We start from the raw sequence: 21,418 nt of genomic DNA on the forward strand, positions 1-21,418 counted from the left end.
GTCTGACTTACTTCACTTATTATGATAATCTCTAGGTCCATCCGTGTTGCTGCAAATGGCATTATTTCATTCTTTTTTTTAAAAAATAAATTTATTTATTTATTTACTTATATTTATTTTTGACTGTATTGGGTCTTCGTTGCTGCACGTGGGCTTTCTCTAGTTGCGGCAAGCGGGGGCTACTCTTTGTTGTGGTGCACGGGCTTCTCATTGCGGTGGCTTCTCTCTTGTTGTGGAGCACGGGCTCTAGGTGGGTGGGCTTCAGTAGTTGTGGCACGAGGGCTCAGTAGTTGTGGCTCACGGGCTCTAGAGCACAGGCTCAGTAGTTGCGGCATACGGGCTTAGTTGCTCCGTGGCATGTGGGATCTTCCCGGACCAGGGCTCGAACCCGTGTCCCCTGCAGTGTCAGGTGGATTCCCAACCACTGTGCCACCAGGGCAGCGCCTATTTCATTCTTCTTTTATGGCCGAGTAATATTCCATTGTATATATATGCCACATCTTTATCCATTGATCAGCTGATGGATACTTGTGTTGCTTCCATATCTTGGCAATTGTAAATAATGCTGCTGTGAACATTGGGGTGTGTGTATCTTTTCAAATTAGTGTTTTTGTTTTTTTCGGATATATACCCAGGAGTGGAATTGCTGGTTCATATGGTAGTTCTATTTTTAGTTTTCTGAGAAACCTCCATACTGTTTTCCATAGTAAGCCTAGTGGTTTAATTCCTGTTTTTAGCACTCATTATTTTCAAGGCGTGTTAGCTTTTTGTCGTTGTTTGTTTTCTTGTGCATAATATTTAATAAGCAGCATTTTGCCCAAAATATGCAGAGTGAAACAGAAAAGAGGGCAATTGGGTATTTTCTCCAAATGTGACGGAAGGCAGCGGGGGATTTATGAGTTTAGGGGAGGAGCCTCCATTGCTGGCCATCCTTGGGAGCTCAGCCCAGTGGCCTGGCAGAGCAGCAATTTTCCTGGCTGGCTTTGTGGAGCGTGTCCAGACTCCTGGAACATATTATTACCATGGGGTTTTATAGAGTCTTTCTTCATTGTAGATTTTAAAGGAAAATGTAGTCTGAATTCTAGAACAGAGGAGTTAAAGGGACCATAGAAATCATATAGCCCCACCCCCGTATTCAACAGATGAGAAACTAAATTCCCACGGTACTCGACTCTGAGGCAGCTGGAGCAAGGCTTAAGTATGCTTCCTGACTGTCAAAACCTTATTCCTCCATTGCCTTAATTCCTCCTACATCTGTTGATGGATTCAACAACACTTACCAAGTGTGTATTCTGTGCAACCCTGTACCTGGTCCAGAGATAAAGATATGGTTCCTACCGTCAAGGTCCTTCCAGCATCGTCTTGGGGGAAACCAGCATCTTAACAGATCCTCGTGGTGCAGTGTGCTGTTTTAGGATAGAAATATGCAGAGAGCATTAGGGCACCAGAGAGGGTAGTGTGACTCACAGCTGTAGGGCTTAGGGAGAGCTTCACAGAGGAGGTGACATTTGAGTTGGGTCTTGAAGAATAAATAAGAGCTGTGGGGTAGAGGTGAAGTAGCGGTAGGTACTATGCAGGGGAGATACCGTTTCTTCAGACAAAAAGCTTTGGAGGTTTTGCCGGGCGTGAGCTGCAATAATGCAGAGCACTGGTGGGGTAAGAAGTAGCAGACGGTGTGTTTGGACAGGGAAGTTGAGACCGGTTGGTGAAGGTCTTTGACTGTCATACTAAAGAGTTCAGAATTTATCCGTAAACAATTAGGAGAACCAGTGTTTTTCAGTAGATACTGTGTTGATGTTTACTAGGCTGACTTCAATGGCAGCGAGGGATGAATTAGAGGAAGGGGATACTGGAGGCCAGGAGGGCCTCAGGGACTGGGTCCATTGTCCAGATAAGACTTGGTGAGGGTGACCTCGGTTTGAGGACATAGGTATAGGGGAGCCTTATATGCTAAGAGAAATAGAATTGATATCATTTAATGATTGATTAGCTGTGGACGTTGAGGAATAATAGGGCAGCTGGAAATAAGGCAATTGGAAAACAAGCTCTCAGGAGAGAAACTGGGTCTGGAGATAGACATTTGGGAATCGCCAGCATTTAGATGTTTCTGAGCTTGCTCTGCTCAGGGAGAGCATGGAGCATGGGAAGAGAAGACAAGTGGCCACTGCCTATCCTGGATATGTCTTCATTCTCACCAAAGGCTTTATTCATCTGTTTCTAAATCAAATGAGCTGAGATTTCCCCGTGCCACCCCCATGGCAGTGTGCAGGGCATACTTTGGCCGTACATCTTGCAAAAAGGGAGTGACTGGGCCTTGGCAGAGAGAGAGAGAGCTGGCTGATGGGCCTGCCACTTACTTCCCAGCTGCTGACACATTTCCCTGCCTTCGGTGGGGGATGGCAGCTGGGAAGCACTATACCAACCTTTAGGCCCCCGACAGGCAGCAGAACTCAGTGGGCACAGTCTGACCCCACTGGGGAATCAAGATGGGGCCCGGGAGGGCTCTTATTCTTACCCTTTTATGGTTCCTTAAGCCAGGGAGAAATTTAAACTTAAAAACTATCAGGTTTGAAGAAGAAAAATAAACCTTCAGATCTCTGGTTTTTAGAACATTGATTTGTCAGAGCTAAATAATCCATGATGTTTATCCCAGAATCATATCAGAGTCCGGTTTGTGATAGTTCGCATTTGTTTAAGTCAGCCTCTAGATCCTGATAGAAAGTGAAAATCTCCCCAGACCCAGTCTCCTTCCTTCTGCCCGGCTTTATTCTTTGTTAAATGGCAACGCATAAAGTGGGTCATTTTGCTTTTCGTCATTTGGCAGTAGATGTACTGTGAGTGGGAGACACAGCAAGGGGAGGAGGGAAGCCCTTCCTGGAGGGCTAGCCGGTTATTGGTGGGCGGTGTCATTTGTCTCAAAGTTATGACATCAAAAAGAAGAAGAAATGTATGAAGGATTTGACCTGATTGCCAGGCTTGACAGCTGGGTCCACATGACACATCAAAATGTCCCAGAAGACGTAACAGACAGGCCATGGAGGCTGGGCCGCAGAGCTACAAGGCGCCTTTGTGAGCCTGGCCATGCCTAGCCAGCATGACTCCAGCAGTGCAACCTTTGGCCGACAGGGTAAACAAAGTTGCGTCCACACCAGCCCTGCTTCAGACACCTTCAGTGTGGCCTGAGCTCCAAGGGTTGGATCTGAAGTTCAGCAGTGTGTGATGTTCAAGTTATCTTTGACCCACGAGAAGAGCAGGGCTCCTTTTAATTTCACTGACACATTCCCTTATGCTTAATGGGTTATCAGTTTGTCATTAATAGTGATGGTTTGGGAAGCTGCAGGCTGTTGGGTCAATACATCACAGACTCTTCTGAGTCAGAGAGACTCGGTAATCTCAGACTCTTCTGAGTCTGACTGAGATTACTGGGTCCACGTCCGGGCCGCGTGCTGCAAAAACGGCCTCAGTATGTTGTGAATGTTCAGTGTTCTGATCCAACCCATCAGCCTGTCGAGACTTCAGTTCTTTTTGCCTAGAGGTGGAAAGGTCCAAAGAGCATAGAGCTTAAGATAAGATGAGGAAGAACTTGGAGTTCTTTTGCCTTCATTACTGAGTCACCATAGCTTACAAATTCTCTCACCTACTCTGATCTGCGAATGATGGGAGATGTGGTGGCTTATGGGCTCCTTTTGTGGGAAACCCCATGGAGAGACCACCAGTCAAGGTGTACTTGACTTGCACACCTTGGCCTTTTTCATGAGCATGCTAGTGAGGCTGGGGAGATGGAGGGACTAGGGCGACCTGGCCCCACTGTGGTGGCTGGTGGGGACCTCCAGGGACCATGAGTGGCCATGGGTAGAGACTCTGGTTTTGTTCCTGCCCTTTCTTCCGTTTCCTTCAACCTGAAAGTGGAAATGGATATAAATAAGGACAAGGTGAGAATTGGACAGGTTGTTCTCTGGAGAATTAGGCTTTAAAAAAAATAAAGAAAAGGAAGAATTTTGATATTAACGCTGACACATTTTGTAGAAACAGAGCACTTCTAAGAGTTGTGACTTGGCTTACGCAGTCTGTACCGTTAATGGAAGTGAATGCACGAATGAATACCAGTGGATGATCTGACTTTCATCAAAGCAGTTTGGAGCACAGTTGTCAAATGTATGTTTGTTTTCCAAAGAAATCTGTCCATATTTCTGAAAGTGGAAACTAAAGATGCTAAAAGATTATTTAAAGTATCCTACTTTCTTAATACAACCACTGTTAACATTTTTCCTGTACAAATTAATTTTTTCACATGTTGTAATCATAGATTATATTCCGTTTAGTATCTTAGCTCTTTTTAGATAGTATTGTATTACAAGTTTTTTTCTACAATGTTTGTTTTCATAACCATCCTTTCTGTTGCTGCATAATATTTCATAAATTATATCATTTACATCTTTTTCTCTATAAATAGTATAGAGACCATCATCCTGCACATCGAATTTTCCATATTTTGGTTTACTTCTTTAGGGATCATTATTTAGAAAGGAAATTATTGGGTAAATTTTAGTTAAATATTTAATGACTTCTGATACCAGATAACTTTATGAAAATATTATAGTGCCTGCTTCACTGCCCTATGACCAACACTAGTCATTATAATTACAAAGCCTTTGCTAATGTAATAGGCAAATTGTGTTAATTTTTAATTTTCATTTGCAATTATTAGCTTGGTTAATTTGGCGGGGGCCGTGTATTTGACTAGTTAGATTGATTTGATTTTGAAAATTGACCCTTGGTATTTTTGTGTTCATATGATCTGTATATTTTCATGGCTTCAGAATAAACTAAAACCTGTTTTCTCTAATACTTGCTCTGATTTTCCAGTTTCTGGAACTCCATCTCCACGCTTCTCAGGTAACAATGGAACAGAGGCAGTGGTAGCATAGGCCTCAGGCGCTGTGTGGGTCCTCCTCCTACATCTTCAAAACAGTTCTCAGGGATGGATACTGTGAATATCCCCATTTTATGATATGGGGATTTATGATATGATAAAAACTTAGGCTGAGAGAGAGAGGTTAAAGTAGCTTAGTCACGGGCACCAGATTGAAAGTGCGGGAGCCGGGGTGCAGCCCTGGACCTCTCTGCCACACGGTGCCTCTCCCATGAGTGTAAACACTCGACCACGGCCAAGGATTTCCGGTTTTATTTGGTGTCACTTAGCCGGTGAATTTCTGATCAGATTTATATGTCACACCTGATGTCCAGCCTGTGTTCCGCCCCCCTGGGACCAGGATCCCCTTTCTCCCCAGATACCTCGGAAGACTTAGGAGCACACTGAACCTTGCTGACAGCTGTAGGTTGTGAGCTTCGGCTGTCTTTGGTTTGCTCTCATTTGGAGGTCGGGGACTGTGAAGCAGTATACCAGCAGTATATGGAGTTATTTGCTTTAGCCTGTGTTTAGCAGAAGGTTTCAGTTATGGAAGATGCTACGTACTCTTTTAGTGATTTTTAATGTTTCAGGCAGTATGAGAAAAAGACTAAAAATGACTTCTGTCAATGAAAGGCACTCTCTTTCTGCCTGTCCATTACCTTTTCTGCCCTTTATCTTAGCTGAGTCTTGCCTTTCAGCATACGGGGTTTGATTTACTAGCTTCCCAGAGGCAGAGGGAAGAGTGGTAACTGTTTATTGATAGTTTATTCATCTATGAATGTATTCATTTTATTCTTGGTGTGTAGATAGATACTATAAAAGCAAGGAGTGGTGGCGTTTGACCCAGCCCTTCTGTCCTGGGCTGATACAAGCATCTTCTTACAAGATGATGTCAGAGCCAGCGGTGCCGTGGATCCCCTTCCACAGAGCACATTTGCTCCTTCTCTTTGCAAGCCGGCATCACCACCACCATCCTTCCCATCAGTGCAAGGGGCTCGCGGTTTCCTGCACTAATGGAGGGACCCTATAGTGTGACTGGTCTCCCAAATCGCTCATGTTTTCCTTTAAAAAATGCCCTGTACATTTTCCCCCAGATAAACCTCCTGGTGTGGTTTTATTTAGCATAGAGTCAAAGTTCCTGATGCTCTCTGGGAACATGTCAAAAGACAGTGCAGGGAGGAGGGAGGGAGCAAAGAGGACACAGCCCTGGGGCACATGTGGCGAATTAGAGAGAGAGAAAGCCTCTCCCCAAGAACACACATCGATCCAACAGTGCAGCCAGAATGCAGTGTACAACGTGAACAAGCATAAAGATACAGGCTTAAGAGCAGGTCTTACCTCTGGGTGGGCGTGAGGTCTGGAATGTGCTGTAGTACAGGAAAGAGTGTTTGATGGTCCGGTCTTACTCTGAGTTGGAAACGGCTGGAGGAGGAAGGAGGATTTTTGGAGTAAGTGTGTTTGCAAAGTGCTGATTTGCAGTTTAGACACCTGTGAAAATGAATTGCTATGTGGCATCAAAATGTGAGCTAGACCCAAGGCTATTGGATTAACAACTATGCGTTGCTCTTAACGAAAGTGAGACCAGGGAGTGTTATTTAAATTCCACCAGCTAGGGCTTCCCTGGTGGCGCAGTGGTTGAGAGTCCGCCTGCCGATGCAGGGGACGCGGGTTCGTGCCCTGGTCCGGGAAGATCCCACATGCCGCGGAGGGGCTGGGCCCGTGAGCCATGGCCGCTGAGCCTGCGCGTCCGGAGCCTGTGCTCCGCAACGGGAGAGGCCACAACGGTGAGAGGCCCGCGTATCGCAAAAAATAATAGTAATAATAATAAATTAAAAAAAATAAATTCCACCAGCTAAACATGTGTTTTGAATACCAGCATTAAAACTCAGGAGTTTGTACAATTTTTAAGCTGAATTATGGCTGGATGAGCCAAATAAAATGCCCTGTTTATTGTGAGAAGCAACTCTGCAGTGTGGGAATTTCAAAAGGCTAGGGTCAAGTTCAGGTTACTTTCTCAGGAAATCTAACACAATTCCCGCAGCAATGCATTAAATGAGTGGCTTCTCCAAACAAGGGGATTATCCATATGCATCCTGCATAGCAATCATTTTGATATTAGTTCACCCAAGACACCAGTCTCAATTTGAACATTTATGAGTCTCGTGTCTGCACTGCCAAAGGGATCCAGGTGGGAAGGCTGTGGGTTTGGGAAAAGAAGATTTGAGAGGTTTTGAGTCCTGGCTCTCCCACTTTGTAGCAAATTGAATAAGTTCTCAGAGACTCAGTTTCCTTATGTGCAACTTGTTACAGCTGATTTTTCCTAAAACTAACTGATTTTCTTCCTTACATAAATGAAACATGTTCATTGTAGAAAATCTAGAAATATAGATAACTCCCACTTCCTCCACTCCCTAAAAAAAAAAGGAAGGAAAATAGAAATTACCTGCAGTCCCATTATCCAGCTGTAACCATTGTTAAGTACTCCATTCACTGTTGCTTTGAGGGTTAGAAAATTATAAGAAAATACTCTAAGTTGGAAATCTCTAGGTAAATAAGAGGTATTTTTATTGAGTGAGAAGTCTTAAAATTTGAACCTCTTCACAGCCAAGAAGCCCTTTGTTATTTTCATCTCATTTTAAAATTATTTTATTTTATTTTGTTTACTTTCTCTGATTATTAGAATAACTGCTGATTTTTTGGCTTATCTTTATTTTCTAATTTTTCTCATTTTTGGCTTATCTTTATTTTCTAATTTTTCTCTATTTTCTAATTTTTCTATAACATATATTACTTAGTGAAAGTTTTTTGAATAGCCATCCGTGTTCATTGTAGAAATTATATAAAGAACAGAAAAATATGAAGAGTGAAAAAACATCCCTAATTTCATCACCTAGAGATAGTCATTCTGACCTTTTGTCATAGTTCCTTCTAGTCATTTTTCTGTATATTATTTTTTACTCAGGTGAAATGCTAATATGTATCATATCTTGAGAATTTTAAAGAATCTTTGCTTAGAGGCTCAGTAAACATTCATTGAACTGAATTGTTAATGTTGATAAATGGAAAACAGTTGTTTTGATTTTACTTCTCTACTAATAAGTTTGCTTTAGGAAATGTATTTAGCTGTTTGCATTTTCTCTTCTGAATTACTTGATCATATCCTTCATCTGTTTATCCATTGATGTTTCTTTTCCTGTTGTGTTTTGGACAATTTTTGTCAGTCACACAAGCCATATTTATTAAATGTTAGCATGATGGCCTAACTGTAGATAAATATATAGTTTAATACATTGAATATAGCCTGCTGATCACCGTTGATGCTTGGGGATCTGGGGACAGTAGAGTGGGGACTGCTAGTCTGTTTGCATGAATTGTTTTGTTGCTTACTGATTTCTGGAATTATCTCCAAAATGAGGCCTTTTGGTGTTCATGCAATGTGGACTAGAGCAGTGCTCAACAATAGAAATATAATGTGAGGAGGGAAAGAAGGGGTGGGATAAATTGGGAGATTGGGATTGACACATACACACTACTATATATAAGATAGATAACCAATAAGGACCTACTGTGTAGCACAGGGAACTCTTCTCAATACTCTGTAATGACCTATATGGGAAAAGAATCTAAAAGAATCAGTGTATAACTGATTCACTTTGCTGTACAGCAGAAACAAACACAACACTGTAAATCAAGTACACACCAATAAAAATTTAAAAAAATAAAATGGCTAAATTAAAAAAAATAAAGACATTGACATCCTTAAAAGAAAAGAAGTGTAATCTGGGTCACATATCTAATTAAAATTTTTCCTGCAGCCACATTTTTAAAAAGTTAAAAGAAACAGGTGAAATTAATTAAAAAACATGTTTTAGTTAACCCATTTTTAAAAATTGAAGTATAGTTGATTTACAATGTTGTGTTAGTTTCTGCTGTACAGCAAAGTGATTCAGTTATACATACATATATACATTCTTTAAAAATATTTTTTTCTATTATGGTTTATCACAGGATATTGAATATAGTTCCCTGTGCTATACAGTAGGACCTTGTTGTTTACCTATTTTATATATAGTAGTTTGTATCTGCTAATTCCAAATTCCTAATTTATCCCTCCCTGCCTTCCCCTTTGGTAACCGTAAGTTTGTTTTCTATGTCTGTGAGTCTGTTTCTGTTTTTTGTCAATAAGTTCATTTGTATCATTTTTTAAGATTCCAGATATAAGTGATGTCATATGATATTTGTCTTTGTCTGACTTACTTCACTTAGTATGATAATCTCTAGGTCCATCCATATTGCTGCAAATGGCATTATTTCTTTCTTCTTTATGGCTGAGTAATATTCCATTGTGCTTACATACCACATCTTCTTTATCCATTCATCTGTCAACGGACACTTAGGTTGCTTCCATATTTTGGCTATTGTAAATAGTGCTGCTATGAACATTGGGGTGCATGTGTCTTTTCCAAATATATGCCCAGGAGTAGAATTGCTGGATCATATGGTAACTCTAGTTGTAGTTTTTTAAGGAACCTCCATACAGTTAGTTAATCCATTTAAAAACATATTTTTAGATACATGTTTTAGTTAACCCATTATATGCAAAATATTATGATTTCAACAGGTAATCAACATAAAAATCTATTAATGAGATGTTTTACATTTTTTGTACTGTCGTCAAACTTTGATGTGCCTTTTACACTTCCTGCACATCTCAGTTCAGATGAGTCACGTTTCAGGTGTTCAGTAACCACGTGTGCTTTGTGGCTACTATTTTGGACAGCACAGGTCTAGAAGAAAGTGAGAATCTGTGTTCAAGAGAGAGTATCCCGACGTGTACAGGCATCACCTTTATACTCTTGTTCTGCATTGCACTGCAAGCAAATAGTTCAGAAATGGAAGATTCTATGGTGCTAGCATTTGCTTTTATTCCTTGTTGAAGCTTTAGTGTTAGGGACTGGGATTCTCAACACATAGTGTTTGAAGAGGAAGCGACACCCAAGGGTGCATTTGTCCCTTGCCTTTCTCCTAACACCCGTTAGCAGTGTGTGATAATAGCAGAGGCTAGCAGTTATTAAGTATCAATAGTTTCCTAATGATAGACACTATGTGCAGTGCTTTACATGCATTATCTCATTTAATTCTCACAACAACTCTTGAGGTAGATACTGTTATCTTCACCATTTAAAGGTGACGAAGAAGTTAAAAACTTGCCCATGGTTACTTGGCTGGAAGGAAGCAGAAGCAAGGAAAAGAGACCCCATATTAAGGAACAGTGCTCTCCTGTACCAACATGGGGCAAAAGCCCTGGTGTGGTGGGAGTATGCGGGTTCCAACCCCCAGTTCATAGCCCATTGTTTTGCTTTATAAAGACTGAGATCTCTGGTTTGTGATCCTCTGAGCCTTAGTTTGCATACTTTAAAAACAGAATAATAATATATGGTGTGAGAGCAGGGAATGCCCAAGCTTGTGAGAATGAAATGACAGTGGATGTAAAGTGCTATTCATGGCACATTTCGTACAGGTATAATGTAAACACATACATTTAAACAAGCTTATTTATGAAGCCTTACTGTATGCAGAGAGAAGCAAATGGATGCTGATTAGCTGTCTCCAATGACCTCGTTTCCCCAGTCCAAATAACATTGTCACTCCAGTTTTGAGCTGCATTTTGTGACCACTCAATACATGAGAACGGCAGTGACTTGGAGCTATGTTATTATATTGGCAATGTCATGATTGGAGATTCTACCTATGTGATCCAGAACAAATCTAAATACCAGAGGTCTCTTCCTTAATAAAACAATGTTGAAGGTTGAGTCAGTCTTTGAAAGTGCATCGAGCATATATGGTCTCCTAACTTGCTCTTGGGTTCAGGGGCCAAATCAATTGACAAAAATGTACTGGGTACCGACTTAATATAAGTCATGCTTTTCTACCCTCAAAAAAACATGCATGCTAATAATTAGGGAGAATAATACACACATGCATAAAAAATTAAATAATATTGTATTTAAAAATTCAAGAGAAGGTAGGTTGTCAGGTGTGTGATTCAGGCAAGGTTGTAAGTTTGGAAGTAAGAAGCGGGTGCAGATTCTGGGGTCAGGCTATGCCTGGTGTGGTCCAAGTCACTGACGATGGAAGACCAGCCTGCACGACTTCCCAGTATGACCCCCTATTTTGTCTCTTAGATGTGGCTCTTTAAATGCTCCTTGATTCTTGTTTCTAATACATCACTGTGGGCTTGGGGCAAAGAGGCTTTTTCAGCCCTGCTCAGACGTATTTAAATAACTGGTCAGTCCAGTGGCATGTGGGAAGAGGTCACTTTCTGTGGTGTCCCAAGGCTCATTTGGTTCCTTGAGAAAGGAGCAGGACCTGTTGGTGGTCCTGCCTTGGTTTGTGTGAGGATTAAGCAAGGTGATGAAATGTGCTAACTGGCAGATGGCATAGACCCTCAATAAATGTGAGTTGAATGCTCTCTGTAGAAGGGACATTAACCTATGAAACATAATAATGTTGAAGGTAAGTAACAGTCCAAGAGGACAACTCAGGGGCAGGTTTCTAGCCTTCATGCTTCTCCCGAGGTGGCTCAAGCCTACAAAAAGCTGTGATGCTGTTGTTAGGATATGAGTCATGGATGTGGTGGTGGCTCAGACTGAGCCACAGGACCGCGGGAGCAGAGGCCAAGGGGTGGCTGCCTTCCCTCCCTGCTTTCACATGGTCTGTTCAGGGAAAGAGTGAACTACAAGGACTCAGAAACTGAAAAGCCTGGGCTTTGATCTCCTTTATGTTTCTATTATCTCTGTTCCATTTTGCAGGTTACTTACCATCCTGTGCCTTTTGTTCTCATCTAAATACAGAGACTTGACAATGATGCCTGTTTTATAAGGCAATCGTAAAGGTCAAAATGAGATGACGCATGTAGTGGTGCGTACCACAGTGACTGGTACGTAAAAAGTGCCCAGTAAATGTCAGCCGTAACAGAAAAAGATGATCGGACTGCTCATGAAAGCCACACTCAGGGCTAGGCTCTGGGATATAGATGATGATAATTACAATAATGGTGATAATAGCTAACATTCGTCCACTGCTTAATTTGTGCCTGGCTTTATACATATTAACTCCGTAAGTCCTTTAACAATAAGCCAGGTGGTGGATGGTTCCGGGAGACACGTGATGTCAAGTAACCTAGCTCTCTGCCTTCACTTTCTAACAGGAGGAACAGGCTCACAAATTGAAGATTGTGGCATAGAATTCTAGTCACAAGTAGTTTCTCAGTAAATGTTGGTTCCCTTCTCCTCTTTTTCCCTTTTCTTTGTGTCCCTTACGAGGAAGGGTTTATCCTGCTGGAGGCTGATCCTGCTGGTGGCGTTATCTTTGGAAGCTGGGGGTAGCTTGTTTCATAGCACTGGTATGATCGGGACATTTTCCGGCCCTCCCCCACCATTCTTTCCTCTTCATTACCCTCAGCCAGATTTGCCCTGTACAGACCTCTGAGCCTACCAGCCCCAGCTGGCTGAGTAGCGAAGCCACGGAACAGAGGTTTGCTCTCCTGGCTGCACGTCGTCCATTGTAATACGCTGCTTCTTGAATGTGTCACCGAGTTATTTTGTGTGGCCGGTGTTCTCTATTTAACAGAAGACTTCCCATTTTGAAAAACCCATTCTTTCTGTCTCCAAGCTTGGCAGACACCCTTTTCCTGCATTGCCACTCAGGTAACTCGTCACTGTCGTGGATGGCTTAGGCTGGCATTATGAAAAACCTCCCTTTTTGTTATATAAAGGAAAAGGATGACCGAGAAGATAAGCCCATCACTGACTGTGAGTTCCAAATCCCAGAGCCCAATAAATGTTAAAAGGTAGAAGCCCCACCTGAAGCTGCCTGGGTCAAAGGCAAGCCCAGATGCCTCACCTGTGCCCACTTCAGCTCCAAGGAGACGCGCCATGCTTGTCATTTGCGTTGGATGAAGTGAGAAGGGAGAACCGAGGAGGTAGGGATGGGTGTCTGCCTTTGAATTGAGGCAGTGTAATTTGTGGCATTTTGTCTCTTGCCAAGGTAACCTCTTATCCATGAAAATTGCACCGTAGTATTTAGCCAGCCTGTGGGAATGCACGTACTCACTAAGGATCTATGGTTTTCTGGGTCCACGACTGATAGGAGGTCCTGTGATATGGGGCGAAAGTTGGGCGTTGTGAAGAGCAACCAGGGGCATCTCACTCTCGCTATGGAGTTGGACTTTGTACACACAGACCTCCTCATACACACAGGGCGACACATATTCCCATACACTTCAGTGTGGAAGGGGCACAAATTCATCAGAATGCAGAAATGTTTTATTTCATAACGGCCAGATAGTTAAGTATTCAATGATAGGTGTGGAGAGGGAGGGAGGGAGGAGGGAGGGTTTGCACTTCCCCATCGACAGCACTCCTTTCTGAAATCTGAGACACTTAAGGAAGAAAGAACCACATTGAGCTCCACGGTTCTCTACCTTGACTTGGGGAACTTAGTTCCCAGCTATTTTAACATGGAATGGATGGGGCGCCTAGATCGAAGGCATAAGGAAATCTAGTTGGGAACTATCTCCTAAGCCCCGGTGGAGCGCTCTGACATTGGTTACCAGAGCAGAGCTTGTGGTTAGTCACTCTGGTGGGATCTGCTGGGTTCCTTTTGAGCTCGTCTTTAGGAGTAACTGCGTCTCCATGTAGGGAGGGCTAAGGTGACCGTTGTCAACTGTTCTGCTAGAGTTTGACATTTAGCTGCCAGGAGTCAGCATTCAGAGGATGCTTAAAATGCCCTAAGAGATACTTACAAAATGAGAGCTATGGAGGCTGACAGGGTCCAAAAACATTCCAGCAAATATACTCAAAAGGAAATATAAGGCCAGATGAGCTCCCGAGAAAAAGCGTAGTAGCTCTGAGAGTGTTGGCCACGGATGGCCACAAGTAATGGGAAGTGGCACAGGAAACTGTTACGGAGTAGAAGGATCTCAACCCCTTGATATAAAGTGGATGATTTGGGACTTGCTGATAATTCTTAGCACCCCAGTTCCCAGACTGAGACCTAAAGGTTGAAGGGGACAGCAAAAAAAGCATTGTTCCCAAGTCTGCAGAAGAGCGACAGCCGTGGTTGGAAAACTAGAGGCCAAGACTGTCTTTGCTGTTTATACCTATAGAAGTTGTTGTTGGCTGAAAGAAAATACAATGATTCTTATGAAACAGGTTAACAGAATCGTGAGGAGGGGCTCAGTAGGGAGGGGCAACAGAAGGTGGAAATTCTAGTAAAGGAGCTAGTACCCAGAATTTGAACCATCAAGGGACACCTCTGTGTGTTCTTTTTTTTTTTTTTTTTTTTTTGGCGGTACGCGGGCCTCTCCCTGCCGTGGCCTCTCCCGTTGCGGAGCACAGGCTCCGGACGCGCAGGCTCAGTGGCCATGGCTCACGGGTTCAGCCGCTCCGCGGCGCGTGGGATCTTCCCGGACCGGGGTACGAACCCGTGTCCCCTGCATCGGCAGGCGGACTCCCAACCACTGTGCCACCAGGGAAGCCCTGTGTGTTCTTTTTAACCTGGTTAAAATCAGACTTTTGATCCTCAGACCTCCTTATCTCAGCAAATCAGAACACACAAAGTTTGTTCCTTCCCTAAGACTTTCCCATTTCATTAAATGGTACCCCTGTCCATTTGTGTGGACCCCAGAATCTAGGAGTAATTTAAAATTTTTTCTCACTTTCCCTCTCCCCATACGTAATATAAATAAAACATACCCCAGATCCATGTACTATTTCTTTTCTGCTGCTACCCTCTGAGGCTTCGTTAGGTCTCACCTTGACCACACCCAGGCCTCCTCACTGGGCACCTTTGGTCCATCCTTGCCAACGTACATCCCATCTACATGCCACTCAGAGTGGAAGCAGCTCCCCCACCAGCCCCCCTTCGCACTCTAAGGGAAGGGCTGGCCTTGGCTCACAAGGACCCTCGCCCATCCCGCTGGCCTTAGCCTGTGCTGCTTTTGCTGGCTGTGCTCTGTATCGACTTGCTTTCTTCCAGCTGATCTTCTCCTCTAAGTCCTGCCTTAAGCCCCACTCGCAGGCGATTCCTCTACCTGGAACACTTTTCCCACTTCTCTACCCCCTGCCCCCAACCACTCTTTCCTCCTGTCTGTCAACAGACTTCGACTCAAGCATCCACCGCTGACCTTTCGGTATGACCTAGCCACTCAGTCATTCCCTGTCCCTGTCCCCCTGATTCTTTGGAGAGGGCTCATTACTTTTCAGTACCTGGCTTTGTGTGTTTATCATGTGATGGTGTGCCGGTCTCTCTCCCCGAGAACGTAAGCTTCATGAGAACAGGGACCTTGTCTGTCTGTTCCACTCTTTCCTCAGTGACCAGAGCAGTGCTGATTCCGATGGGGAGAGCACATTAAATATCTGTGGGATGGAGGGTTGAAGCTGCTTCAGTCAACCTAGCTTGGACCGTGCGTCAGTGATGACCCCTGGCAGTAGAAACCAGCCATAGTGCCCGTGTGGTTGGGCTTCCCTCCTCTCCCCACCACGGCCCTGGGGTCTGACTGCTGGTCTTCTGTTCCCTTGCAGCCGCCCCTGCCAGCTTCCTTTCCCGTCAACGGTGCAGCAGCACAGCCCGATGTCCTCCCAGAACTCCTCCGTCAGCGGGCCGTTGCACTCGGTGTCCCTGCCACCTCCACCTCCGATGACCCTGGCAGCCTCGCAGCCCACGCCAGCTGCCTCCCCCAGCCAGCAGCTTGGTCCGGATGCATTTGCGATCGTGGAGCGAGCCCAGCAGATGGTGGAGATCCTAACGGAGGAGAACCGGGTGCTGCACCAGGAACTTCAGGGTTACTACGACAACACCGACAAGCTCCACAAGGTACCGGACTTCCCTAGGGGAGGGGAGGGAGAAAGTTCTCTGGAAGGGGAACACAATTCCTTACCTGCCCATGGGGGGTTGACTCCCTGACTCACTGGCCAAAGTTTAACTAGACCCCTTTTTATGCCAGGCACCGAGCAAGGCTTTAGGGAGACAAAAATAAATATGCCACAGTGCCTGCCTTGGAGGAGCTTATAGTCCAAAAGGGGTAGAGTTGCCTAAGTTAAACCTGCAGTAGGATGTCAAGAGGCTGCAGGAGGGGCAGCAGAGGTGCCCCTGGACCTGAGACTCAGAGGCTGAGTAGCATTTCCCCAGATGGACAGTGTGGAAAAGGGGACACCGAGAGTAACACAAAGTAGTGAGTTGAGAGAGACAGGTTTTTCCTTTCAATCTGGGATCTCAGACAGGAACCTTGTGATTGCCATGTTGGTTTCATTAGCTGGTTTCTGCAAAAAGCAGCGATGTCTCAGCGCTGAGGGCAGAGTACAGGTTACTGCGTGCTCTCCTTATGCTATGACTTAACAGGTGGGGAGATGCTGCGTAATTCCAACCTGTGTCATTGTCATGGGAATATTAGGATGTACAGCAGCCTTCATTCTTAGGGCTTTACACTGAAAGCCAAAGTCAGCAGGAAGACATCCAGCGAGAGTGAAATCACAGGCAGTGATTTCATGATGACCCACATGCCAGCACCTGAAATGCTGCAGGTAGAAAGGAAGAGGTGAGGGGCAAAAGTCATAGGATCTTTTTTTTTTTTTAAGCAATTTTTTTTGTTTTTTGTTTTTTTTAAATTTTATTTATTATTTATTTTTAACATCTTCATTGGGGTATAATTGCTTTACAATGTTGTGTTAGTTTCTGCTATATAACAAAGTGAATCAGCTATATGTATACATATATCCCCTCCCTCTTGCGTTTCCCTCCCACCCTCCCTATCCCACCCAGTCATAGGATCTTTTCGGGCAGCAGAGCCCCAGGGCACTCGAGTTTCCTTTCTGGAAGCAAGGTGGCATGTGTGGTAGAAGGCTTCTCATAAGTCTGGGTGTGTGCTCTGTCCTGGGCAGTCGCTTTTGTAAAGAGAAAGAGTGAGAATGTAAACTCACCTGGCTACAGAAGCATTGCCACTTGGTTCTGTGTAACAGGACGTGCTCCTGGCTGGCCCATGGTGTTCACTGTGCAGTGTTGATCTCTCAGTTAAGCCTGGCCTTTCTGCTGGTCCGGGAGTCAGAACAGTCAGCCCCTGTGATTCCCTGAGGGCTGGCAGCAGTCGGCTGGGAGCAGTGGGTGGAATGATGCAAACATTCACAGACAGGACCTGCCCCAGCTCATTTGTGCAGAGCTTCCACCGAGAGGGTCTGGAACTCCCTGGAGTCAAGACCAGGCTTGGCCCGGAGAACTCTGGCTGCCTTTATTGGAGGGGAACAAATGAGAGCCGGGAACCAGCGGGCTGCCTAAGAATGGCGGCCTCACTCCCAGCCTCGGTCATACCCTTAGAAGTTGGGAAACACGTGCTGCCTCCTGGCCTTGGCTGGAAGTCACTGCTTAGGCCCAGGCTTGCCTCTGATGCTTCCTGGGGCAGCTTCTTTCCTGGTACAGTCTGAAAATTGGGAAGGGCCAACTCAGCATTTTCTGGGAAATCAGTAATGTTTTTCTTCTCCCTGATGAAGCCCTATGGCAGACGCTTTCAGGAGCCGAGCAGACTCACCTGAGGGCAGAGTGTGGTTCTCTGTCTTTTCCATGGACAGTTTTGAACAGTTGCAGGGAGGATGCATAAATTGTGAGGTCTTGTTATTCTTTGTTGACTTTTTATTAAGATACACTTTTTTATTGGCCTGTAACATACATCTTTTTTTTTTTTTTTTTTTTTTTGGCCTCACGTCATGTGGGATCTTATTTCCCCTACCAGGGTTCGAACCTGCGCCCCCAGCATTGGATGCATGGCATCTTAACCACTGGACCGCCACGGAAGTCCCCTATACATCTATTTCCTGATGTTGATGCCCATTTCTATTTTGAAAACCAAAATCAGCCTCCCAGTGATTCATTTTCCCTGCACAGGGGATGACTCTTAAACTTTGTGACCAAAAGCATTTTGATGACTTAAGGAGAAAAATCAAAAGCTGTGTCCCTTCTGGATTCCCAGACTCCTTCAGTCCCTTGAATGTTATGAATGGTTCTATAAATATTATATTTCATTAACCTGTCATATGTCGAACTGGAATTGCCAATTTGAAATCTCAGGTTTTGATGGCTACTTGCCATCTTTATCACTAAGTTCCGCAGCTCTTCTCAGCAACTAGGGCCAAGAGAAAGAGAGCTGCATGAAATCGTGACTCGACAGTTGAAGGCTTGTGTTCCCGAGGTCATCCTAGCCACCCCAGCTTGGGTGGAACCACAGTGCTGCACCGTAGGATGTGGCTGCCCTGTGCTGGCAGGAACGTCCAACCTAGAGTCCTTCCTCACAGCTTCAGGAGCACTCGCAGAGATTCATCATCAGGGCAGAACCAAAAATAGATGAATTTTTAATTGCGGTGCTTAGCCTGTGTGCACTGAGCCAGGAGCACAACGGGAAACGACGACTAAACTCAGAGGCTGCCAGAGTACCGCCTGGAAATGAAGACCCGTTTCCAGAGAGGCACAAGGCGGTGATTATCCCTGTTAGTGTTGGAATGGTGGCTGGGGACCCCCAGAAATAGCAGTGGTTTTTCATTATTTCCTTTTGGGCACTCATTTTGCTTCTTTTTCCTCCCAGTTTCCCTGAAACATAGTTCATGGATGGAATTTCCAGCTGGACCAGACTATGAGCTGGTTGGCCTCAGAAGCCATCAGGGTGGAGATGGACGTTTGAAGGGACAAGGCGCCATGTTTACCGTTCCCCCAGGCTTGCTTTAGCAAAGACCCTCTTCTTTTGTCAGCGAAACAGAGGTGGCTGTGATTGGGCATTCTGAGGCTTGGATGGCAGGCCTGTCTTCGATTCTGTAGGTCCCTGAGCTGTGCCTGCGAAGGTATCAGGGAACAAGCCAGTTTCTAGAGCTGGGAAGGGCTGAGATTTTCTCTGGACACTTTTCTGTGCGTTTGCTTCGTGGCAGCAATGCCGGTGAAAGCTGTGTGAGGCTTTCCCCTCTGCTTGTAGTTCTGTTTCTGGGCCAGGGAGTGCTTCTCCATGTGATTTCGGGGGATCTTGCAAGCCTGGCCTAAGAGCTTCCTGATGTCTAGGCTGGAAGGGAGGCTGGGAGCTGTGGAGGCAAACCCAGTATCCTCTTCACACGGTCATCCTCAGACTCTGAACTGGCCCAGATGTCTGTATATCAAAGGCAGCCTTTCCACCTCCCTTCACCTCTAACACACATCAAGGGGAACTTAAGATGTTGTGGAGCTGCCGATGTGAAGAAGAGGGTGTGGTTCTCCTTCTGAAGGAGAGTGCAGTCAGAAACTGTAGAGCTTTAGACTAAAAATTATTAAAATGATTCTAGTGCAGTTTCCCACCCCTTAGAAACCCTTGCTTCATGTCTCCGAAAAGAAGTTGTTCATTTTTTACTTGAATGTTGCTAGAAAAGAGAAGCTCACTACTGGGTAGACTTTTGGGAAAGGTAGTTAGGAAATTCTTCCGTATGTTGAATCATTAAGTTGCCGCGTTTAGTCGTAGTTCTGTCCTCTCCGGTCACACTGAAGGAGACTCATCTGTCTCCACCACGACAGGTATCGCTTCTTACAGGAAATACGTTGTCCAGAAGTATGACCCTTGCCCTTTCTCTCTTGGTAGCTACAAGCACATAACCCTATCCCAGTTCCCGTCTGCCTGAGTAGCTGAGACGGTAAACTATGCTGTCTTGGGGACGCTGCAGTTTCCCTTTATAGTGTGCGGACGGAAGTTCTTTTCATGAAAGGAAAGAATCCGCAGCCAGGTGTAGTTTGATCAATGTCCAAGTCTGTCTTTAGGAGTTATAAATATAAAGATTGAGTAAACAGTCAGTACTTTTGTCATAAGAAGGCACAGGTCTGGGGCTGTAGGGACTGTTTCTGCCCTCAAGTAACTGACAGTCAAATGAGAGACACAAAATGCATGAGAATTCCAGTCAGGTGAATACAACAGATGAAAGTACGTGAAATCAGATGGAGGGAAGTTCCTATGGGGGGCCTAGTTGAGGAAGGCATCCTAGTTGCCCTGGGCTTGCAGCACGAGCACTGTCTCAGGGTCGACACCTCAGGGTTTTTGGTGCCCTCAGCTCCCTTGGAGACTAGGTGATGCCTTCGGTCTAGATGGGGATGGTCCTACTGTCCAAAAACCAAGGCCACCTTTTACAGATGGAATTAGCGTAGAAATGGTGGTATGTTTTGGAGCCATCTCTTTTGAAAACAACATTAAAAGGAAGGAGCATAATTTGCGGTAGGACTGTGAACAGGATTCAGGACATGCTGTTCTTTCTGCTGCCACATGACCAATCATTCATGTTATCTTTGCAAGAGATAGAAAGGCTTTGTAGAAATGACGGGACTGTGGAACAACCAACTCTGCTATGAGGAGGCCTTTGGGAACATCTCCTGGTGCCGAAGGGAGCCTTGGCGTTGGGCCCCTCCCTGTTTGGAGGCCACTGAGCAGAAGGCCTGATGCCCTCCAGCCTCTTTACCCACCTCTTCTCAGATGTGTCTTTTTTTTTTTTTTTTTGCGGTACACGGGCCTCTCACTGTTGTGGCCTCTCCTGTTGCGGAGCACAGGCTCCGGACGCGCAGGCTCAGCAGCCATGGCTCCCCAGCTGCTCCGCGGCATGTGGGATCTTCCCGGACCGGAGCACGAACCCGTGTCCCCTGCATTGGCAGGCGGACTCTCAACCACTGCGCCACCAGGGAAGCCCTCAGATGTGTCTTGGCTTCGTCTGTAACCTCTGGGACATTGACCACATCCGGTCTCCTTCTTTAAGTTTCTGGGTTCCTGGCTGCAATGGCACCCCTGGCATCAGTCTCTCTCTCCTGGGTTCTCCTGCCTCGCCTTCTCCTGCAGTGTCAGCGCTCCCACCCTTGGCCCTCTGATCTTCTGTTGATCTCCCTAAGTGGTCTCACTCTGTGACTTCGTCTGTCATCTACGCACAGTGAAACAGCTGCCCACCTGACTTTCAGACCCGTCTCTTTCCTGCTAACTGTTCTGCAGGCTCTTCAGACACGGTATCTCCAAAACCAGACTTTTGGTTTAGGTAAACCTGTTTCTCTTATCATTTATCTTGGTTAAGTCTTGTTACTCTGTCTTCTAAGCTATGAATGTCTGTGATTTCTTTCTCCCTTACCGTCCAGACCAGTCACGGAGACCTGTTGATTCTACTCTTCAGTGCCTTTGGAATTTGTCCTTTTAGTTATCTGGGTTCATGCCCTTGTCCTGTCATTAAACTGTTTATGTTCGCTTCTTGCCTGGACTCGTTTCTCCTGCCTTCCCTCCCTACACCCACCCTGCAACCCTATCCTTTAATATGATCTCCATAAAACCTCAGGTGCGATTTATGCTTCTGTCCCCTCCCCGGGCTCTCTCCCCGCAACAATTACCTATGCCCATAAAGTCCTTCCTTATGGCCACTTGCCCCTTGCTGTCATCCCCAGATGACCTGTCATGTCAGAGACATGCACTTTCCTTCGTGG

General features: G+C 45.1%; 1 protein-coding gene across 2 annotated transcripts in view; it reads left to right on the forward strand.

Annotated features, from left to right (window-relative positions):
- Nucleotides 1-21,418, forward strand: part of AMOTL1 (angiomotin like 1) — a 133,072-nt gene that overhangs the window by 64,048 nt on the left and 47,606 nt on the right. For both annotated transcript variants that reach the window (XM_079928746.1, XM_079928745.1), the window contains exon 4: nt 15,502-15,793. In XM_079928746.1, coding sequence (XP_079784872.1) covers nt 15,502-15,793 — 292 coding nt within the window. The remainder of the gene's footprint in view (nt 1-15,501; nt 15,794-21,418) is intronic.

This window comes from Stenella coeruleoalba, assembly GCF_951394435.1.
Source record: "Stenella coeruleoalba genome assembly, chromosome: 8".
Classification (NCBI taxonomy): Eukaryota; Metazoa; Chordata; class Mammalia; order Artiodactyla; family Delphinidae; genus Stenella; species Stenella coeruleoalba.